The sequence below is a fragment of the Aulostomus chinensis genome, chromosome 14 (assembly GCF_037954235.1).
Source record: "Aulostomus chinensis isolate RoL2024-O1b breed Wild chromosome 14, RoL_Achi_v1.0, whole genome shotgun sequence".
Classification (NCBI taxonomy): Eukaryota; Metazoa; Chordata; class Actinopteri; order Syngnathiformes; family Aulostomidae; genus Aulostomus; species Aulostomus chinensis.
Genome location: NC_141333.1, coordinates 2,790,241 through 2,807,002, shown reverse-complemented (window position 1 = coordinate 2,807,002; position 16,762 = coordinate 2,790,241). Strand labels below are relative to the sequence as shown.

The window sequence follows — 16,762 nt, the reverse complement described above, 5'->3', positions numbered from 1 at the left end:
TGGTGTGTGTGCGCCTGCGCCAAGTGAAGAGATTGGCAGCATAAAAGTGATCAGCAAATCTTGGCTTCCTGCACAAAACTGTCAGATGTCTGAGGCTGACGGGCTGCAGGCCTGTGTGAACCGGAACTGAAGCGGTAGACGTCATTATCACCCCGCTGTTACGAGAGCGCGTCATGTGATGCGGTTTAGAGAGCCTGTTTCTTTTCTTGTCATCAGAGTGAGCTGTCATCAGTATTTGTTTTTATCTGTCTGTTAGTACAAGTTACAGCAGCTGATCAGGTTTTAGTTGCAAGCAATATCAGGGATTTCAGAGGGTATTCAGAATTTTTCAGTATTCTTGAGTTCTTTTCGTGTTTAAAAAGCTCAACAGAAATTAAGATGGAGGTAAAATAATTATTTTTTTTAGATCTTTTGAAGAGGGAAAAACAAAGTCCAATCATCAATCAGTCACCAGCACCTCCACATTTCATACCTGAGATCTGGCTGGTGGAGCAAATGTGAGTTGGGAGGGGAGACCTAGAGTCGTGGATCTGTGGGGTTTTCTTTCTCTCAGACAGAAGAGCAGTTTGTCCCGGTGATGTGAACAAGCCAACAGGATGAAGGCAGCCAACAGTCAGTGCTCTAACCGGCTGGCTGGCGTTGCTTCAGCCCAACAGGGCAGCAACAATGGTGTGTGGCAGGTGAAGCTGCTATGTCATCCATCTGTAGTCGGCATGTGAGCCCAGTGGAAAAGATCTCGTCATCCGACATGCGTCACACACTTGTCACTTGCATTGACATCTAAATTCTAGCCAGCAGCTTGTTACGCTGGTCCAGATGAGCCTGTGCCCTCCACGCCACGCGAGCCATGTCCTCCTATTAAACCACTTTAACATGTAAACATAATACTTTCTAATCCAGCAGCAGGCCGATGTAATGACTCTCATAAAGTGTGAGAGTGGTGTCAGCTCAATAATGTTGTTAGTGTCACGCTTGTTACCGCTGGATTTATAACCTCCTCCTCCCGTGAAGGCGCTCCTGTCCACGCAGGCTTTAGACGGTTTAACCGAGATAAAACAATTCATCAGTGTCTGAGTGATTCAAATTCTAGCTGAGGTCGCTGAAGAGCACCGCCTTCACGTCACATCTGAACAGCTCGTTTCAGTCGAACCCTTTCAGAAGCACCGTTACCATGAAATATTAATACAAAAGAATGCAAATGCAAAAATGCAAACCTGTGAAATAAAATGATTTATGTCCGGCACCAGAAACTTTAGTTTTTGGGTGGAAAGTTCATGTTGTTTACTCGCTGTCCTTGATTGCAAATCTGAAATAACAACTAGCGTCCTCAGTTCCTCAGCACGTTTTCTACTTCTAGAGTGACGTCACAGAGGGAAAGGATCAGTCAGGCTCCTTCATGTCCTGGTGAACACCTGAATTCCCAGGTTCAACTGAGTGATGCTCCCTCACTCATACACAAGAAAGTGCAGCCAGTTTGAGTCCCACGTGTGGTTCACAACTTCAGCCCCAATCAGAGCCTCAGTCTTTGTCAGTTCCTCCACGATCCTGACGCCACGGCAGATATCTGAGTTCATGGCGACGTTGTCTCTCCGTGGTGGCATCATCTCGCCAAGGTGCGTAGTAGAACAGGTCTCTGGCGTGAGACGCTTCATCCTCCTCCTGCTGGGGCGGTTTGACCAGGTGATGAATCTCTGCTCTGGTGATACGGTTTCCACCAAAGCTCTTGAAACTTTGGCCCAATCCTTCCAACAACTGCTCCTTCTTCTTCTTCTTCTTCTTCTTGGACATATTGGCGTATTGTCTTTTTTTTCTTCGTTTGTGAATATTTGAGCAGATTAATTCTGCAACAATCTGCATCTCCACTGAAGACACAGACTTCAGCTGGTTATCGTCCACGTGAGGCTGAGAAGTCGCTCAGCAGCTGGACCGTTCATACTCTTCACGCTTGGTTCCTTCGTGTCTGCTGGCTCATCGTCCAGCTGCTCCACCTTCTCCTGACTCTTTGCCTCTCCTCTTTTCCACTTGGCCAGGAATTTTACCAGCATGGCGGTAGGGCGCTGAAGCGTGGAGCTCAGTCCGCTGGTGGAGGGGATGTGTCCATCTCAGACAGCAGCGTTAATGCTCTCTGTGACCTCTTTACCAACCAGACTGCCCAAGCTCTCCGCTCAGGCCCGTCGCCTCAGTGGAACCCTCATGCAGCCTGGACCTCCTCCTCAGTAATCCAGTCAGGTGACTCCTGCCACAGATGTAAGTAACCACGTGCATCAGCAGCTCCGCCTCCTGAAATCTTGCAGCATTGTCTGGTTAACCAGACACCAACTGTCGCCTCTGTTGTGATGTCATCAAGCACATGTTTGATCCGTGAGTGAAAGACATCACTGGTGATTCTGTGTGGGCGTGGCCTCCGTATTTGACTCTGGTAGCGCACGGAGGCTTTTCCTCCACATCCTGGTCAGTCAGTTAAACCGTCAACATTCGCTGTGTGTGTGTTTGTGTGTGTGTGTGTGGTTTTTTTGGGAGAGACTTCTCTTGTTCCCACCAGTTAATGTCACCGCCGCATCGTGCAAGTTCCTCGTTATTTCATGTATTTATATCAGGTCAGGTTGTTAAAATCAGCGCGTCAACACCATTTCTGCATCGCATATTTTTACTTCCTCTGTTCACTTGAGAACACGTTGGGTCTCTATACTCTATACATAATACTACAATACGATTACTATAACTGTCAGGTGCACCATTGTACAGTAGAAGTCAGTGTCTCAAGGGCCACTTGGACGGCGTGTGACACTAAACAAATGATTTAAGGGTTCAAATGGAAGCCATCATGCCATTTTCAACCCTGGGCTGTGTGACTCCTCCTCCTCCTCCTCCTCCTCCTCTCTGGTATGAGGACTCCCGGGAATGTGTTGTTTTCGCTTTAACTCCTCTGGGCCCTTAGCTGGTGTCTCCTTTCAATGGTTTGCATAACTCATTACCAGTACAGCCCTGTCATGCCATCGCTGAGACCAATCGTGCACGCACACACACACACACACACACACACACACACACACACACACACACACAAGCATATATGCATTCGTCTGTGGTTACAAAATCATCAAGCAGTCTTTCACAATGAAGTTTTTATTGTTACTGCACCCTGGCGTCATCTGAATACCAGTGAGCCACGTAGTGAGAGGTACAAACAGTTTAGTTCGATTAATTAAGTTGAGCTGGGCTGGATCCAGGGGGCCGTTCTCCAGAAACCCCCGTCTACATGCTGGATGGTAAAACTCTATCAACAGATATCTGCGGGGGGAAGAGCAGAATTGAGAATTTGAGGTGATCTGGCATTAACAGAACTCAAGCACAGTCTCACAACCTGTTAGCGTCTGCGTCTTCATCATCCTCCGCTTATCTGGTTGGTCCCCAGCCACTTCCACCAGCTCTCCCGGGGGAATCCTAAGGTGTTACCTGGCCAGCCGAGTGATATAATTCCTCCAGCCACCCTGCAGGGGAAACTCATTTCGGCCGCTTGTATTTGCGATCTTGTTCTTTCGGTCATTACCCAAAGCTCATGACCACAGGTGAGGGTTTGGAACAGAGATTGACTGGTAAATCGAGAGCTTCGTCTTTTGGCTAAGCTCCCTCTTTACCACAACGGACCGGTTTAGCACCTGCATCACTGTGGATGCTGCCCCAAGTTAGCTAAGAGCCAAGAGGACCACATCATCTACAAAAAGCAGAGACGACATCCTCCCGCCACCAAACTTGACCACCCAGCTGCACCTAGAATTTCTGGGAGGGTGAAGAGCTGATCCACGGTTCCACAGCTGGTACGAAAACCACATAGCTCCTCCTCGATCGGAGGTTTGACTCTCGTCCTGACCCTCCTCTCCAGTACCCTTTTGAACCGTTCTTCGTCTGGCCCTTCACCTAGGACCAGTCTGCCTTGGGTGACCCTACCAGGGGCAAAATGCCCCTGACAGCATTGCTCCTAGGGTCGTTGGGACACTCAAACTCCTCCACCATGATAAGGTGATGGTTCCAGGAGGGGCCCACAACCGGTCATCTTATTTAAATTTCTTGTCCGTCCGTGTTCATTAATTCATTGATATTATTTTTTTTAAAAACTAGGTCCTGTTGGTCTTTAGCTCAAATCCAAGTGTTTGTGGAGTACTGAGTTTACAGCTGGATGAAGAAGATCTGGACTCTACCAGATGAGGCACTGTAGAGCTGCTGTTGTTAGCATCTGTCTCCATTAGCTTAAAGCTCAAAAAGAAAATGTGCCTGGCGCTTACTGACTTTTGAGTCGCCAATAAGTTGCGCTTGAGAGGCAAATTACACATTTTGGGAAAAGTAACACTTCAAGTGTGAGACAGATAATGAGGTGGAACAGCTGGAGCCAGTGATAAGACACGCAGCCCCTGGATGTGGACTTTAGAGCACAAATTCAAGACCAAAAAAAAAAAACAACCCAAAAACGATTGACTCTCATCGACCAACAGCTGGTTTGTGAGTACCAGAGAGAGAATCAGACAGTTTGTGAGCAGTAAATCAAACCAACACGCCACAGGTATGACAACAAGACCGTTAGCGGCCAGCACTCGTCTCAGAGTGGAGCTGCAAGATATCGACTAAATTAATCCAAGCGACTCAGTGGAGAGCAGCTGTCAGCACAGGCCTCACCCTCAGGTGAAACATCTCGGGGACCGAGTCTCAGTCAGCAGGTCAACTCTGACCTTGGTCCTGCCGAGGCGAACGCTTGATACTGCACATGCGGTCCGGGCTATAGCAGTCCATCCACAGGTGCTGCTGAAGTGCAGCACAGGACAGGTGAAGGCACTACAGTCACAAATCGAACTGGGGTGGGCGGTCTTTGAGTTGACAGGTAGTCAGAAAGCTGCCTGGTGCAGGTAACTGACCATGATGTTGTGTTTTATCAGGAGAGAACAGCAGACTGACCAGTGAGAGGAAGAAAGCAGGAGTGACGTGAGCATGAAGTCCAGCTGACTCTTGGACTGCAGTCGCGTTTATGATCTGTTAGCAAGTTAAATCTGACACTGACAGCTAACACTGAGCGAGGGACTGCGGGAGGAATTCATTCTTATCTTCATAGAGTTTTGAGTCATTTCACGAATGAAACTTCCATCGTACGTTGCGTAAGTTTACTTTAAAAGAGACGCACACATTTTTGCTGAGAAAAACAATCTACCATGTTGATGTTTATGAACAAAGTTAAAAAAAAAAAAACACCTGCAGGATGAAACGCTGTGGAATTCTGAATCGTTTGAGCTTCTATCTATCCAAGAATGCATCAGAAGTGATCTGGACATGTAGTCCGTGTGTTTTTATGTTTCATGTTTTTCCCTTGTGTGTGTGTGTGTGTGTGTGTGTGTGTGTGTGTGTGTGTGTGTGTGTGTGTGTGTGTGTGTGTGTGTGTGTGTGTGTCAGGTTCTCCTGGAGCTCCTCAGTTAAATGTGTGCTGTCTGATCAGTCTAGTCAAAACTTCACGGTCCTCTTCTGCCATCTAATGGTCAGAAGGCAGAACAACGTCTCACTGACACGTCTGTGGTCAACACATGAAATGATGTGTTTATTTTGCGACTTCAGATAATTGAACCCCCTCAATACATCACCTTTTAATTGTTAAAATTAATTTACCCACACATTGATTAATTTTCACATTTTGTAAAAGACCACATAAAATCCCAACAAGATGTCCACACAGGCAAGTATAAATGCACAAATGTGTTTCGAAGAATTTCATTTCTTCGTTAGCTTACTTTTAATTTAGTCTTGACTTCTTACTTGGTAACATTTTCATGTATTGATTTATTCACCAATATTAGGCATCTCTGTGTCTCACACAGATTATTTCCTGAATCTAATCTCACCCAAATCTTTAACAAACTGGACCGCAGTAAATCAAGTGGGTACGATAGATTAAAAAAAAAAAAAGCTCCATTACAGAAAACATGCATTTTCTTGAAGTTGTGAAGCTGTGATTACAGATCGATGTGAAAACACTTTACGTGCCTCTTTACCTGAGTTAAGAGGACAGTTGTTTGTGTCATCTATCACACGGTGACTCCTGTAGATTAAGAGTGATTCAGGATCGTCTTTGTGAAGCCACGCTGGTCCGTGTGTGTGTGTGTGTGTGTGTGTGTGTGTCCGCGGGGTCAGAGGGCACCATTTCTCCAGAATCCTCTCTCAAACACGCCCAGTTGTCATCATGTTATGTAACATGGACAGCTCGCTGCAAACTCCTGATAACTTTAGGGAAGTTGTTTTGTGTGCGTCTATTTTAAAGTCTATGCACATACTTGAGAAACTTATGTAACGTTTTTACAGACGGGGCCTATTAACACTGACAAACTCACACACACACACACACACCCACATGCAGAACCTCCAGTCCATTAAAGGAATGTTTGAGTGTGCGTCCGAGGTCGGGACAGAGGAGCTGCGTGAGCGTTATCGAGGCAGCTGAACTCTGAGAGAACAGACTGTCATCGTTCAGCGGTGACACCAGAAGGTTTATCCAGATAGAAGAGCAGCAGGTGCAGCTGGGCTGATAACGTCTGGCCTTGTTTCCATTGTGCTGCTGGACGCCGCAGGCAGACATTCACCCTCCGACACTTGAGAGTGAAACACCATTAAAGACATTCCCAACGTGTGAGGGATGCGTCGGGTTTTCGGCTCCGCAGGTCCTGCACGGTTGCAGACTGCGGGCGGACTTGGTTCGTTTCTCACTTCAGATTTCTCTCTTATTTGCCAGTGGTGACATCTGATTTGTTGTGCTCAGACATCACCAATCTATCTGTGGAGACCTAAACAGACACTTCGACTTCCTTTTGGAGCATTTAGACCGAAACAAGTCGTATTAAATGAGTTAAAAAAAACTAATATACCTCATTTAGACAATCTAAAATGAATATGCCAAAATCAGATCTTTCAAAATGGGCTAAAAATATGATTAATCAACACATAATAACAATCCACGCTGGACATTCAGGGAGCAACAAAAGTGCCACTGAGAGAATCGCAGACCATTTGGAGAGTCTGAAGTGTCTGGACGCTGAACCGGACATATTTTTGCATGTTGTTGATTGTCGGCCATCCGAGTCAAACATCCTGGTCCTGTATGTGGAGCTCCAGGTCTACAATCACCCTCCGGTTGTATTATTTTGGTCTCAATGAGTCGGTGAGTCATGACGATGGTATGGTGAATCCTTTGTGGGTGGCGATGCCATTTGGGGATGGGGGATCCCAGAAGATTCAGGGGCCCCGGGGCTGGCCCCGGAGCACGCTCCCAAAGCTGCCATGAGCTCTTGTCTGAGGGCCAAAAGTTGACCTCACTTGCAGACCACCAGTTCACAGAAGAAAGAGATGGCGGTGTAGTAGAAATCTGTATTAACACCCGGTGCATTGAAGTATCATGAACAGATTTGTATCAGTGTGACATGTTTTCTCAGTATTTACCCTTTTAAAAATATGTTGTGGAAATTAAGCCAACACAATATTTGGTTTTAATGAATGAAAATACAGAAATTAGAGCTGGACCTCACATGCATGTCATAGTTTTGGGGCGAGATGATATTCAGGTTCTGCGTGAAGGAGGCTGTATTTGGTAAATATACCTCTTTAGGTATCTGTGGTGGCGGCGAGCGAATGCAGCACTCGATGTGCTACATCATCCATCTCCCTCTCGTCTTTTCCTTCCCCAGCTATTGTTGAGGTGACCACAACAGAGGCTTTTAGCCTGAGGCGCATGTTTGTCTTATGTCACGCACTCTATTATTGTGTCTCCGGGCTGGCGGAGGGATATCACATTACTGGGCCGTCTGTGATTCAACATCACGTATTGTCTGTGTCCTCTCGCTGGGTAACTCTAGACGAGGGGAGAGTGGTGCGGATGCGTCGGCCTCATTCCTCAACAGTGCCCCGACACCACGCCGGCTCTTCTCTTACCATGCAACCTTTCCTTACTGGGAATGTTAGAGATCGGCCGACTGGGTACAGTTAAACCTCCCGCTGCTGCAGCGCCTTCCCCTGACCAGTCAGCCTTGTAGTGTCATCCTTCCTTTAATATCTATCTGAAGAATCATCCGCACAACAAGGTTGTCAGTTATAAACAGAGAAGCATCAGCAAGGAGGTGGAGGGCAACTTGGAATCACGTGTCCATGTCTCGAATGTGCAAAGTCCTTTTATGTTGGCTGTGAGAAAAATCCAGTCCATCATGCTGCTTTTATGTAGCAAAATAATCACTTTTCATGTGAAAGGAAAACTTTAGTGATGAATTTCACAAAAAACTGTGGTATGTGAGGTGTAGAACCTTCCACGTGCTGTTTCTCAGACGTTTCTGTGGCGTGGTTGTCTGCTAAAGATGCGAAAGATGACGCTGCTCTCTGTTTTCCTCACTTTTGGAAAAAAAAACCCAACTAACACTTCATTAACAAAAAAACCTGAAAACTCTCTGGGTAATATTATTCCTGTCCATCCACGTGCAGATGGGAATTCAGATAGCTTAGCACAATGAATGGTAGCGGATGGTATGTGTTAGCATAGCTGGACAAAAGCATTTGAGGACACTTTTCTCCAAAAATGGGCCTTGTTATGGTACACAGTAGAGCTAGAGTTGTATTATGTAATCCTAATTATAGAGTATAACAGGTTTTGGAAGCTGAGCAGGTTGGACGGATGCATGCTAACACTTCCCATCCACTACCATTCACTGTGCTCAGCTAACTCGCTGTCTGTGTGGGTCTCAGCTCCCTAAGGAAGTTCAGAGGGGTAGAGGATCTTCTTGTTTGGCTCTGGGCACGATGATAAAAACGTGGGTTTTTTTCTTTCCCCCAAAAACTGGTACGTTCCTTCAACTTAAGCTTAGCTTCTGATCGACGAATTAGGTAAGTCAAGCAGAGCGCCCTGTGCTGGATAGTACGCCAAACTATTTCAGATGGTCCAACGTATATTGATATCTTATCGCAACCTACATTGCAGACAAGTCACTTCCACCTGTATGTTAACTTTCACCCCATTTTCAGAAAAAAAATATCTGAAGTTACAATTAAAAGTGACACTGGGTCGTAGTTTTTGGTCTAAAATGAAGGACTCAGGTTGAACTTGATGCACTAGTTGGAAGCTTCTCTTACTAATCCCCTGTGAAACTTATTTCCACAGTGTGCGGTGTACACTTGTCTCCAGTGTCTTCTTTCCTTCTCACCCCAGCTGGTAAATAGGTAGCAGGGATCCGAGAGTTAAACCTGACAGCTGACAAGTTGTCGGAGCTGGGAACAGTGTAAGGGACAGGGTATAGGTCAGGTTTTTCCAGTGCTGACAGATGGTTGCCAGTATATAGGCACCAGCGCTTTGTCACCTTGCCCACACCCGATACCAGTGTGCTACTGAGACATGGAAAGGTTTGAGGTCAGCGTGCAGAGCGTCAACAAGGCCCTCCTGTATCTGTGTCACTTCATTCTCTTTTTTTCTATGAAACCAAATGTGCAGCAAATTTCCTCTCCCACAATCCCCTTCTCCTCTGTATCAACAGTTCTTGGTGTCAGTGGCGTCAGCTGTTTCCTGTTTTCTCCTCACATGCTAAGTGTCCTCACTTAGCATGGACACTGATACTAGAATAGGAATCTTGCTGCCTCTTTTTAAACTTAAGAGTCCATGAAACATCAGAGGGCTATCTTCTGTTTCTGAAACATTTAAACTCTCTTGCCAGTGTACAAAATATACGCCCTTAAGACAAATAACATAACAAGACCTGAGATGCCTCCCTTTATGAGGGCTGTAAGTGTTCAATGAGTGTTAGAGAATGCCGATGTATTTGAACGCAGGCTTTAATTTGTGATGCAGTTGAACGGCGCTGGGTTGCTCTTAAAACTGATTTATAATTACAGTACACAGCAATCAATGCTGGGGATGTTTGGACTCGGAGAACCTTCTCTCGTCTGTGTTTGTCACATTATCGTGTATTAATTAACCATTTACACGGTTCTCTGAAAGGAGCAACTCGTCATTAATGCTGCCCCTCATCCCGAAGAGTCCAGACTAGAAGATAGATGTCCTGAATTAGGGTACCAAAACCCACAGAATCCCTCTGGCCGCTTGTTAGCTTAGCATAATGAACGGTAGTGGATGGGAAGTTTTAGCATAGCTTCATCGAAAGTCATCAAATATATCATGATGTCGGTCGGTCCAGCAGGATTCCTCCTCATCCTCTCAGTCAGAGTACAAAGATGAGGCTGCAAATACTCTCATTGTACGAAATGGTAGTGTAACTGTCATCATAACACCAAAAAGTGCACGTTTACACAGGTTTGTTAAGTTTAATTTGAACTGTAAAATGCATGTTACAAAAAAATATCCATCCATCCATTTTCTTCCGCTTATCCTGTTAAGGGTTGGGGGGGGGGGGGGCGGGGGGGTGGAGCCTATCCCAGCAGCCTTCCCCCTGGACAGGTCACCAGTCCATGGCAGGACCAACACATAGAGACAGACAACCATTGGCTCTCCCAGCCACGCCTACGGTCAATTTAGAGTCTGGATTAACCTGGTCCCTCTTGATGTCTTTGGACTGTGGAGGAAGCTGGAGTACCAGAGAGAACCCAGCAGGAACAGGGAGAACATGGAGACTCACCCAGAAAGACCCCGTGCTGCAGCCGGGGCTCCACCCACAACCTTCTTGCTGTGAGGCAACAGTGAGGACCACTGCACCACCGTGGTGCCCGTCACATAAATATGTTACATTTAATTTATCCAAAGATACAGAGATGTATTTTAAATGTTATTTTATCTTAATATTATTGATTTATCTTATTGAGATTATGATCTCTTTTCCTTATGTTGTTGTGTGATTTTTGAGGAAAGTCTTGACCCTGGGAACCAGAAACAATTATGCAACGTCTTACACATCCGCTGAGTGGAAAACAAGTCATTTATGAGGACCAAGTGGCATCTGACAAGGGTCAAAAATATTTAAGTCTTGAGCAGAAGGTCTGAGTGGCTAATAAAGTTTTTGCAGCCTTGCAAACGCTCGCACCTGTCACCTTTCTTCCTGTTGCAGGAAAACGTGGAAGCCGTTGAAACGTCCACGTAAAACTAGATCCGTCCGGGAGATCCATCACATAGTTTCTGAAAACAGCGGTTATTCTTTGTCATTCTTCTCTTCTCTTCTCTTGGCTGCACATTTTATTTGTTTGTCTTACTTGTAACAGTGTCATATTTCAACCCCGGATTCTTGAGATTCTGACACCTGACTGAAGGGCTTTGAAGTGTCTCAAATGTCACATAGCGACCCCCCCACCCCCACCTAAGCCCCCATCATTCCCCACATGCACACCCGAGCCCTCAGCTCTTATCACTGGCCACTCGGCCCCTGACGTTCACAGGGGGCTGCACTTTAATTTGGAAGACATTTGCTATTCTTAAAACTCAACGCCGTCTGGCCGTGTTGAGGGAGAGCTCTCTGTTCTCCCTCCACTTCCTGTCCTCCGCCTGCAGCTCAGCCCTGTTGTGGCTGCATGAGTCACAGGACTTCATTAGTTAGACAGAAGTTTTTGGTTTTGGAGAGGAGGTAAATCAGCCATGAACTCCAGCCTGGTCAACTCTTTAGCCAAGGTCTATGACCCAAACCCCCTGCATGGTCAGAAGCCTGGTGGGAGGAAGTTTTCTCTGAATGGATCAGACAAGTCCCAAGCTTCTTCATCTTCCTCTTCCTCTTCCTCTCATGATGCTGCCCTGCGCTGCGTGGAGAGCCGTATGGACTCCCTGACCTCACAAATGGAGCGTTTGCTCAACATGCAGCACACAGTCCTGACGCGGCTGGACAGTCTGACCCAGGATGTTGGGGGGATAGGCCGGGATCTGGCCTCTATGCGCGAGGACGGCCGCGGTGGTGGCGCTGGTGGTGCCGCTGGTTGGAGTCAGCGCGGCTCAGAGGTGGAGATGGCGTGCAGGGAGCTGCGGGGGGCGGTGGAGAGAGTCGGTGAGAGGATGGAGAGTCAGGGGCGCAGGTTGGAAGGAGTGGAGAGGCTGGTGGAGGGCACCCAGCAGGTGATCAGCTACATCGGGGAGGTGGTGAAGAGCTCCAGGCTGGTGGAGCTGCTCTTTAAACAGCGGGGAAACAAAGTCAACAGGAAGGTGAGAGGTTTAATATTCCTGCCGAGTTCCTGCAGCAAGAGGCCAACTAAAAACTAAACAAGAGTAAGCGTCTTGTCAGCTTCAGCTCTGATGTCCCCCCTGTGGTGTCATGTCACCTTTACTGGGTCTGATTGCAGCTAAAGTTTCCAAAAACCTGCATGTTGCATCCGCTTGATTTTGAACATGAACATTTTGTCATAAACTACTGTGAGCAACTTTAAACAGCTGTGTGTGTATAGATCTGCCCTCCTCCTAAACCTATTATTAGTGTTCTTGTTCCTCTCAGATACTTTTACTATGTTAAGTAGTTTTCCTTGTAGCCTCGGAGGTGTAACCGATGGAAGTCAGGCTGGTGGTCTTATCAGAACCCTGCTTTTATCAGTGGGGGTTTGGATTAGAGTTGCGCAGGAACGGTCCAGCCTGATATGGCGAGGTCTGAATGAATGTAAACATATACAGTTGTCTGCATCAAGTTGGAGTGTTTTATACACTAAATACTGCGTATTTACTGCTGACAGCCTCTGTCACACAGGCTCAGTGTGTCTGTATCGTTCTGTAAATACAGTTTATCAGTATTGTGGGTACCGATTGACTCTGTATGATAAATTTTATGCTGTATATGATATGTGATGTGACCTCTTCAGAGGAGGCATCCGTCTCAAATACTGGAGATGCAACAGCAACCGCAGCAAACATTTCTACAGCAACGCTGCTGCTTGTCCTCATGACCAGCAGACGCCGGACTGCTTCTGTAAATATGGAACTTCTGGTATCGCAACTTGTGAATTTTACATTTGGCACACAATCCTGTGTTCATTGTTGAGGGCCGGGTATCAAACCACCTTGCTGAACCGCTTCTGTACTGTCGGGTATCAAGAGGTCTTGCCATTCAGTTCCAGATTTCAATTCCTGAGGAGTGAATCTGCATGTTGCTCTTTGTTTCTATCACCTCCAACAAGGAGGTCATGTGATTGGTGTCATGTGTCTGTGTGTATGTCAGCAGGAGGAGAGGTGGGTAGCCAGGGCCAAAGAAGAACCTGGTCCCTTTTGGGGCGGATACATTTAACATACTTAAAAAAAAAAAAAAAGGCTTTTTTTCATGGGCTTTGGCTGAGGTCAAAGGTCAAACAGCCCAAAAAATAAAACCCAAGATCTGTGACGTAATGTAACTTTCATTTTTCTTAAAATGGATTTTAACCAATATCAAACTCAAGGTACTGGTAAAAATACCAATATCAAACACCTCTGAACGACGCCCAGCACCGCTAATGATGGATCCTCTCTCTCTCTCTCTCTCTCTCTCTCTCTCTCTCTCTCTCTCTCTCTCTCTCTCTCTCTCTCTCTCTCTCTCTCTCTCTCTCTCTCTTCTCTTCTCTTCTCTTCTCTTCTCTTCTCTTCTCTTCTCTTACAAAGGCAAAGGATGACAAGGCCAAACTGAACCTGAAGAGCTTCAAGAACCAGAAGAGGAGGAAGCCCTCGGACACGCCAGGTAGACCCAAGCTGGACTGCATGCCTCCGATCACCTGCAGAGACTCCAGCAGCATCGTTGTCACACTTTTTAGTCTTAGAACTTGAAGGTCAGATTACCAAATATCTCTTTTGCCGTCTTTCTTCACAAGCTGCCATTGACCCAGTTAGAGGTCTGCAGACCACTACACATGAGAAAATAAATGGGGAGACAGCTCTGAAAAATGAGTCTGTTGCTTGAGAAAAGACTGTTAAATCAAAAATAGCTTGTTTTTCGTAGGATGACATCACAAGGACCTCCCAGACTCAGCTCCGCATTGTTGGACTTGGCTTCAGTCTCAGCTGATGAAATGCTAACTTTAATGCTAACTGATTTGCTTTCTGTGTGCTGACATATTGAAAGTGGGAGTCGCTTTATTTTGAAATACAGGCGTTTATTTTCCCGATGTATGATTAGACACTCAGTCAGGTCAGAACGCCGCCAGGAATCATCTTTTATTCATCTCACGGTCGTGCATCCAGTCGTTGTTGAGATATTCAGGCTGACTCAGTGGTGGCTCCACGACACAACCTGTGACTTAAGTAAAAGACAGATATCATCTTAAAGCTACAGTGTCAGCACACACGCCTCCGTCCTCTGGCAGTTCCCAGGCTGGTCCTGCTACCCCTGATACCTGATTGCCCCTCCCCTCCACAGTTTTCACTGAGCCGTGAGCGAACCAAGCAGCGCAGGTAGTAGGTGACGATGGCTGCATCTGTGTTTTCCCACCTCAGATTCCCTGAATGAGCCGGTGCTGCAGGAGCAGGTGGAAAAACTCAACCGGCAGAATACCGATCATTCTCATGGAAACGCAGAGGCTGACAGCCAGCGAGGGGAGGAGCGGGGAAGTGGAGGAAGACCAGAGCCCACAGAGCGGATCCTGGACAGACCGCGCACTTCTGAGACCCCACTTGAGGAGGATGCAAAGAAGACAACTAAGGAGAGTGAGGATGAAGAGGAGGGGAGTATCTTTGAGGACTCTGAGCCCGAGGAAGAGCCGAAATTAGAGGAAAAGCCAGCTGTTCCGGAGCAGGCTGGGGGAGGGGAGGAGGATGGGAAGCAACAGCTTAAAGCAGAAGCAGAGGTGTCGTCCAGATCCTCTACCACCGTGAGTGTCATCGCAGACATTCCCGCTGAGACGGTCAAGACGTCTCTCCTACCACAGGAAAGGTATTTGCTCCTAAATCCTCAAAATCATCTCATCTTGGCTTACGTCAACGTGTAAAACTGAGTGTTTGTTTCTGTAGCTCTGAGGAGGTCAGCGACGCCGCCACTTGCAGCAAACGCCGTGTCACAGAAGAAGACCTGGTGAAGGACGACCTTAAAAAAAGTAGAGTGGAAGACAGCGAAGTTAAAAACGCCGACGGTGGACAGAAGGTGGAGGCCACCGAGCCACTGGTCACCAAGTCTGACGGAGTAAAGACTGAGGTGGAGGAGGGGGCGACGCAGGGAGAGTCGGCGGAGAAGGAATTCATGATAGGTGAGACATGATTGCATGAAACACAAAGGTAAAGTGGGTGGTAGCTGCCTTTGAGGTCACGGCCTCAGTCACGGGGTCAATCATGCTGTGTGACTTTAACTTGAAGAAGGATACGTCATCTTCCACCCACGCGTAGCTGATTAGCTGTTAGAAGGTGGTGTTTTACAGATCATTGTCATAACGCCACACCGTTCTAGCGTCAGGACCCTGGCAGCCGGCACAGCTGGCAGAGCAGATAATAAGACGCCGGCATGCTGCTATTTTTGTCGGCTTTGTTTCTGGGGGTCTGGCAGCTGTTCCTCCCTCAGACTCTGCAGAATGAAATGGCTTCTTTTCCTTGTTTTGTCTTAATTTCCTTTTCTGCCTCCTGTGCTGTTTCTGCAGACTCCAGCCCTCCACCGGCAGCGCCGTTCGACCACCGCATCGTGACCCCCAAACCTCACCAGATAGCCACCTACTACACCATCAACAGAGACGAGGTCCTGGGAGGGTGAGTAGCAGGAAAACCAAAACTGGCCTTGTAGAGTTTCATTCCAGACACTAGAACGCGTTATCTCTCTGAAGGAGGATCGAATAGATCTCACACCCTGTCAGGGAACAGCTAATAATTTTCTAAGACCTTCTTATTGCCCCCTAAAGGGTGGATGATTGGGAGCCCGGGGGGCACTTACAAAATAGACCCTCTGATGTAATCGACTGGTGCTAAATCCTCCCCCTCAAACTGGAGATTATCTCTTAGCACGCAAGCACATTTCTCAAATTACTGACATAAATGGCACAGAGCAGAACCCTAATTACTCTCCCGAACAAAGAACACAATATTCTTACAGTATTGAAGAAAGAGTTTGTTTGGAATGATCGCTGCTTTGGGAAGGATGGAGGGGCGGAGTCAGAGTTGGGAGAGGGTGACAGAGGGTGAAGGTCACGGCTCAATCAGGGCGTCACTGACGGGTTTGAGGTTGCGGTTTAAGGGTTTTAATTTTAATTAAATTCATGCGGGTAACCAATATACATAATAGAGGAAGTTTAATTCATAGTTTAATGACCAACTTTAACACCTAACCTAACACGACCTGGCAGTAGCCGAGGCGCCGAGCCGGTCAGCTGCTGAGTGGAAGGTGATGCTAAACTGGAAGACGAATGACTTATCAGAGACTGACGAGGATCGGAACGTGGAAATAATCCTGAGAACCCAAAGAAATGTTTTCCAGGGTGGTTCTTCGTCTCTATCATCTACTATCTGCTGTCTTTAGAGGACGCTTTGGTCAAGTCCACAAGTGCATCGAGAACTCGTCTGGTCTGACGTTGGCTGCTAAGATCATCAAAGCCAAGAGCCAGAAGGAAAAGGTGCAGTCATCGCAGCGTCGCTCGAAACTCGAATGAGATGTCAATGGAAACGTTTGAAACAAGCCCAGAGTCGCCGCCTGCGTGTGTTTCAACATCTCCTGTCTCGGTGTCTTCGTCTCTCAGGAGGTGGTGAGGAATGAGATCCAGGTGATGAACCAGCTGAACCACTCCAACCTCATCCAGCTGTACGCCGCTTTCGAGTCTCGCCATGACATCATCCTCGTCATGGAGTAGTAAGTCTATTTGGCGTCTGTGTCGGTGCTGTATGATCCACCACGGGTGAACACAGAGG

General features: G+C 47.0%; 2 protein-coding genes across 3 annotated transcripts in view; both read left to right on the top strand.

Annotated features, from left to right (window-relative positions):
- The window catches only part of mylk4b (myosin light chain kinase family, member 4b), a 42,915-nt gene that overhangs the window by 21,880 nt on the left and 4,273 nt on the right, over positions 1-16,762 (top strand). For both annotated transcript variants that reach the window (XM_086223261.1, XM_086223262.1), the window contains exons 4-9: positions 13,550-13,625; positions 14,378-14,813; positions 14,891-15,123; positions 15,508-15,613; positions 16,377-16,470; positions 16,594-16,703. In XM_086223261.1, coding sequence (XP_086079387.1) covers positions 13,550-13,625; positions 14,378-14,813; positions 14,891-15,123; positions 15,508-15,613; positions 16,377-16,470; positions 16,594-16,703 — 1,055 coding nt within the window. The remainder of the gene's footprint in view (positions 1-13,549; positions 13,626-14,377; positions 14,814-14,890; positions 15,124-15,507; positions 15,614-16,376; positions 16,471-16,593; positions 16,704-16,762) is intronic.
- LOC147249440 (uncharacterized) lies at positions 11,582-13,202 on the top strand. The gene is made up of 2 exons (XM_086225056.1): positions 11,582-12,136; positions 13,140-13,202. Exons 1-2 carry the CDS (start codon positions 11,582-11,584, stop codon positions 13,200-13,202), a joined length of 618 nt encoding a protein of 205 aa, XP_086081182.1.

What these genes read in the sequence shown, in the direction of transcription:
- LOC147249440 (XM_086225056.1), top strand. Translation starts at nt 11,582, where the DNA reads ATGAACTCCAGCCTGGTCAACTCTTTAGCCAAGGTCTATGACCCAAAC. An exon ending in GAAACAAAGTCAACAGGAAG is followed by an intron (nt 12,137 to 13,139) that starts GTGAGAGGTTTA and finishes GTATGTCAGCAG; the next exon opens with GAGGAGAGGTGGGTAGCCAG.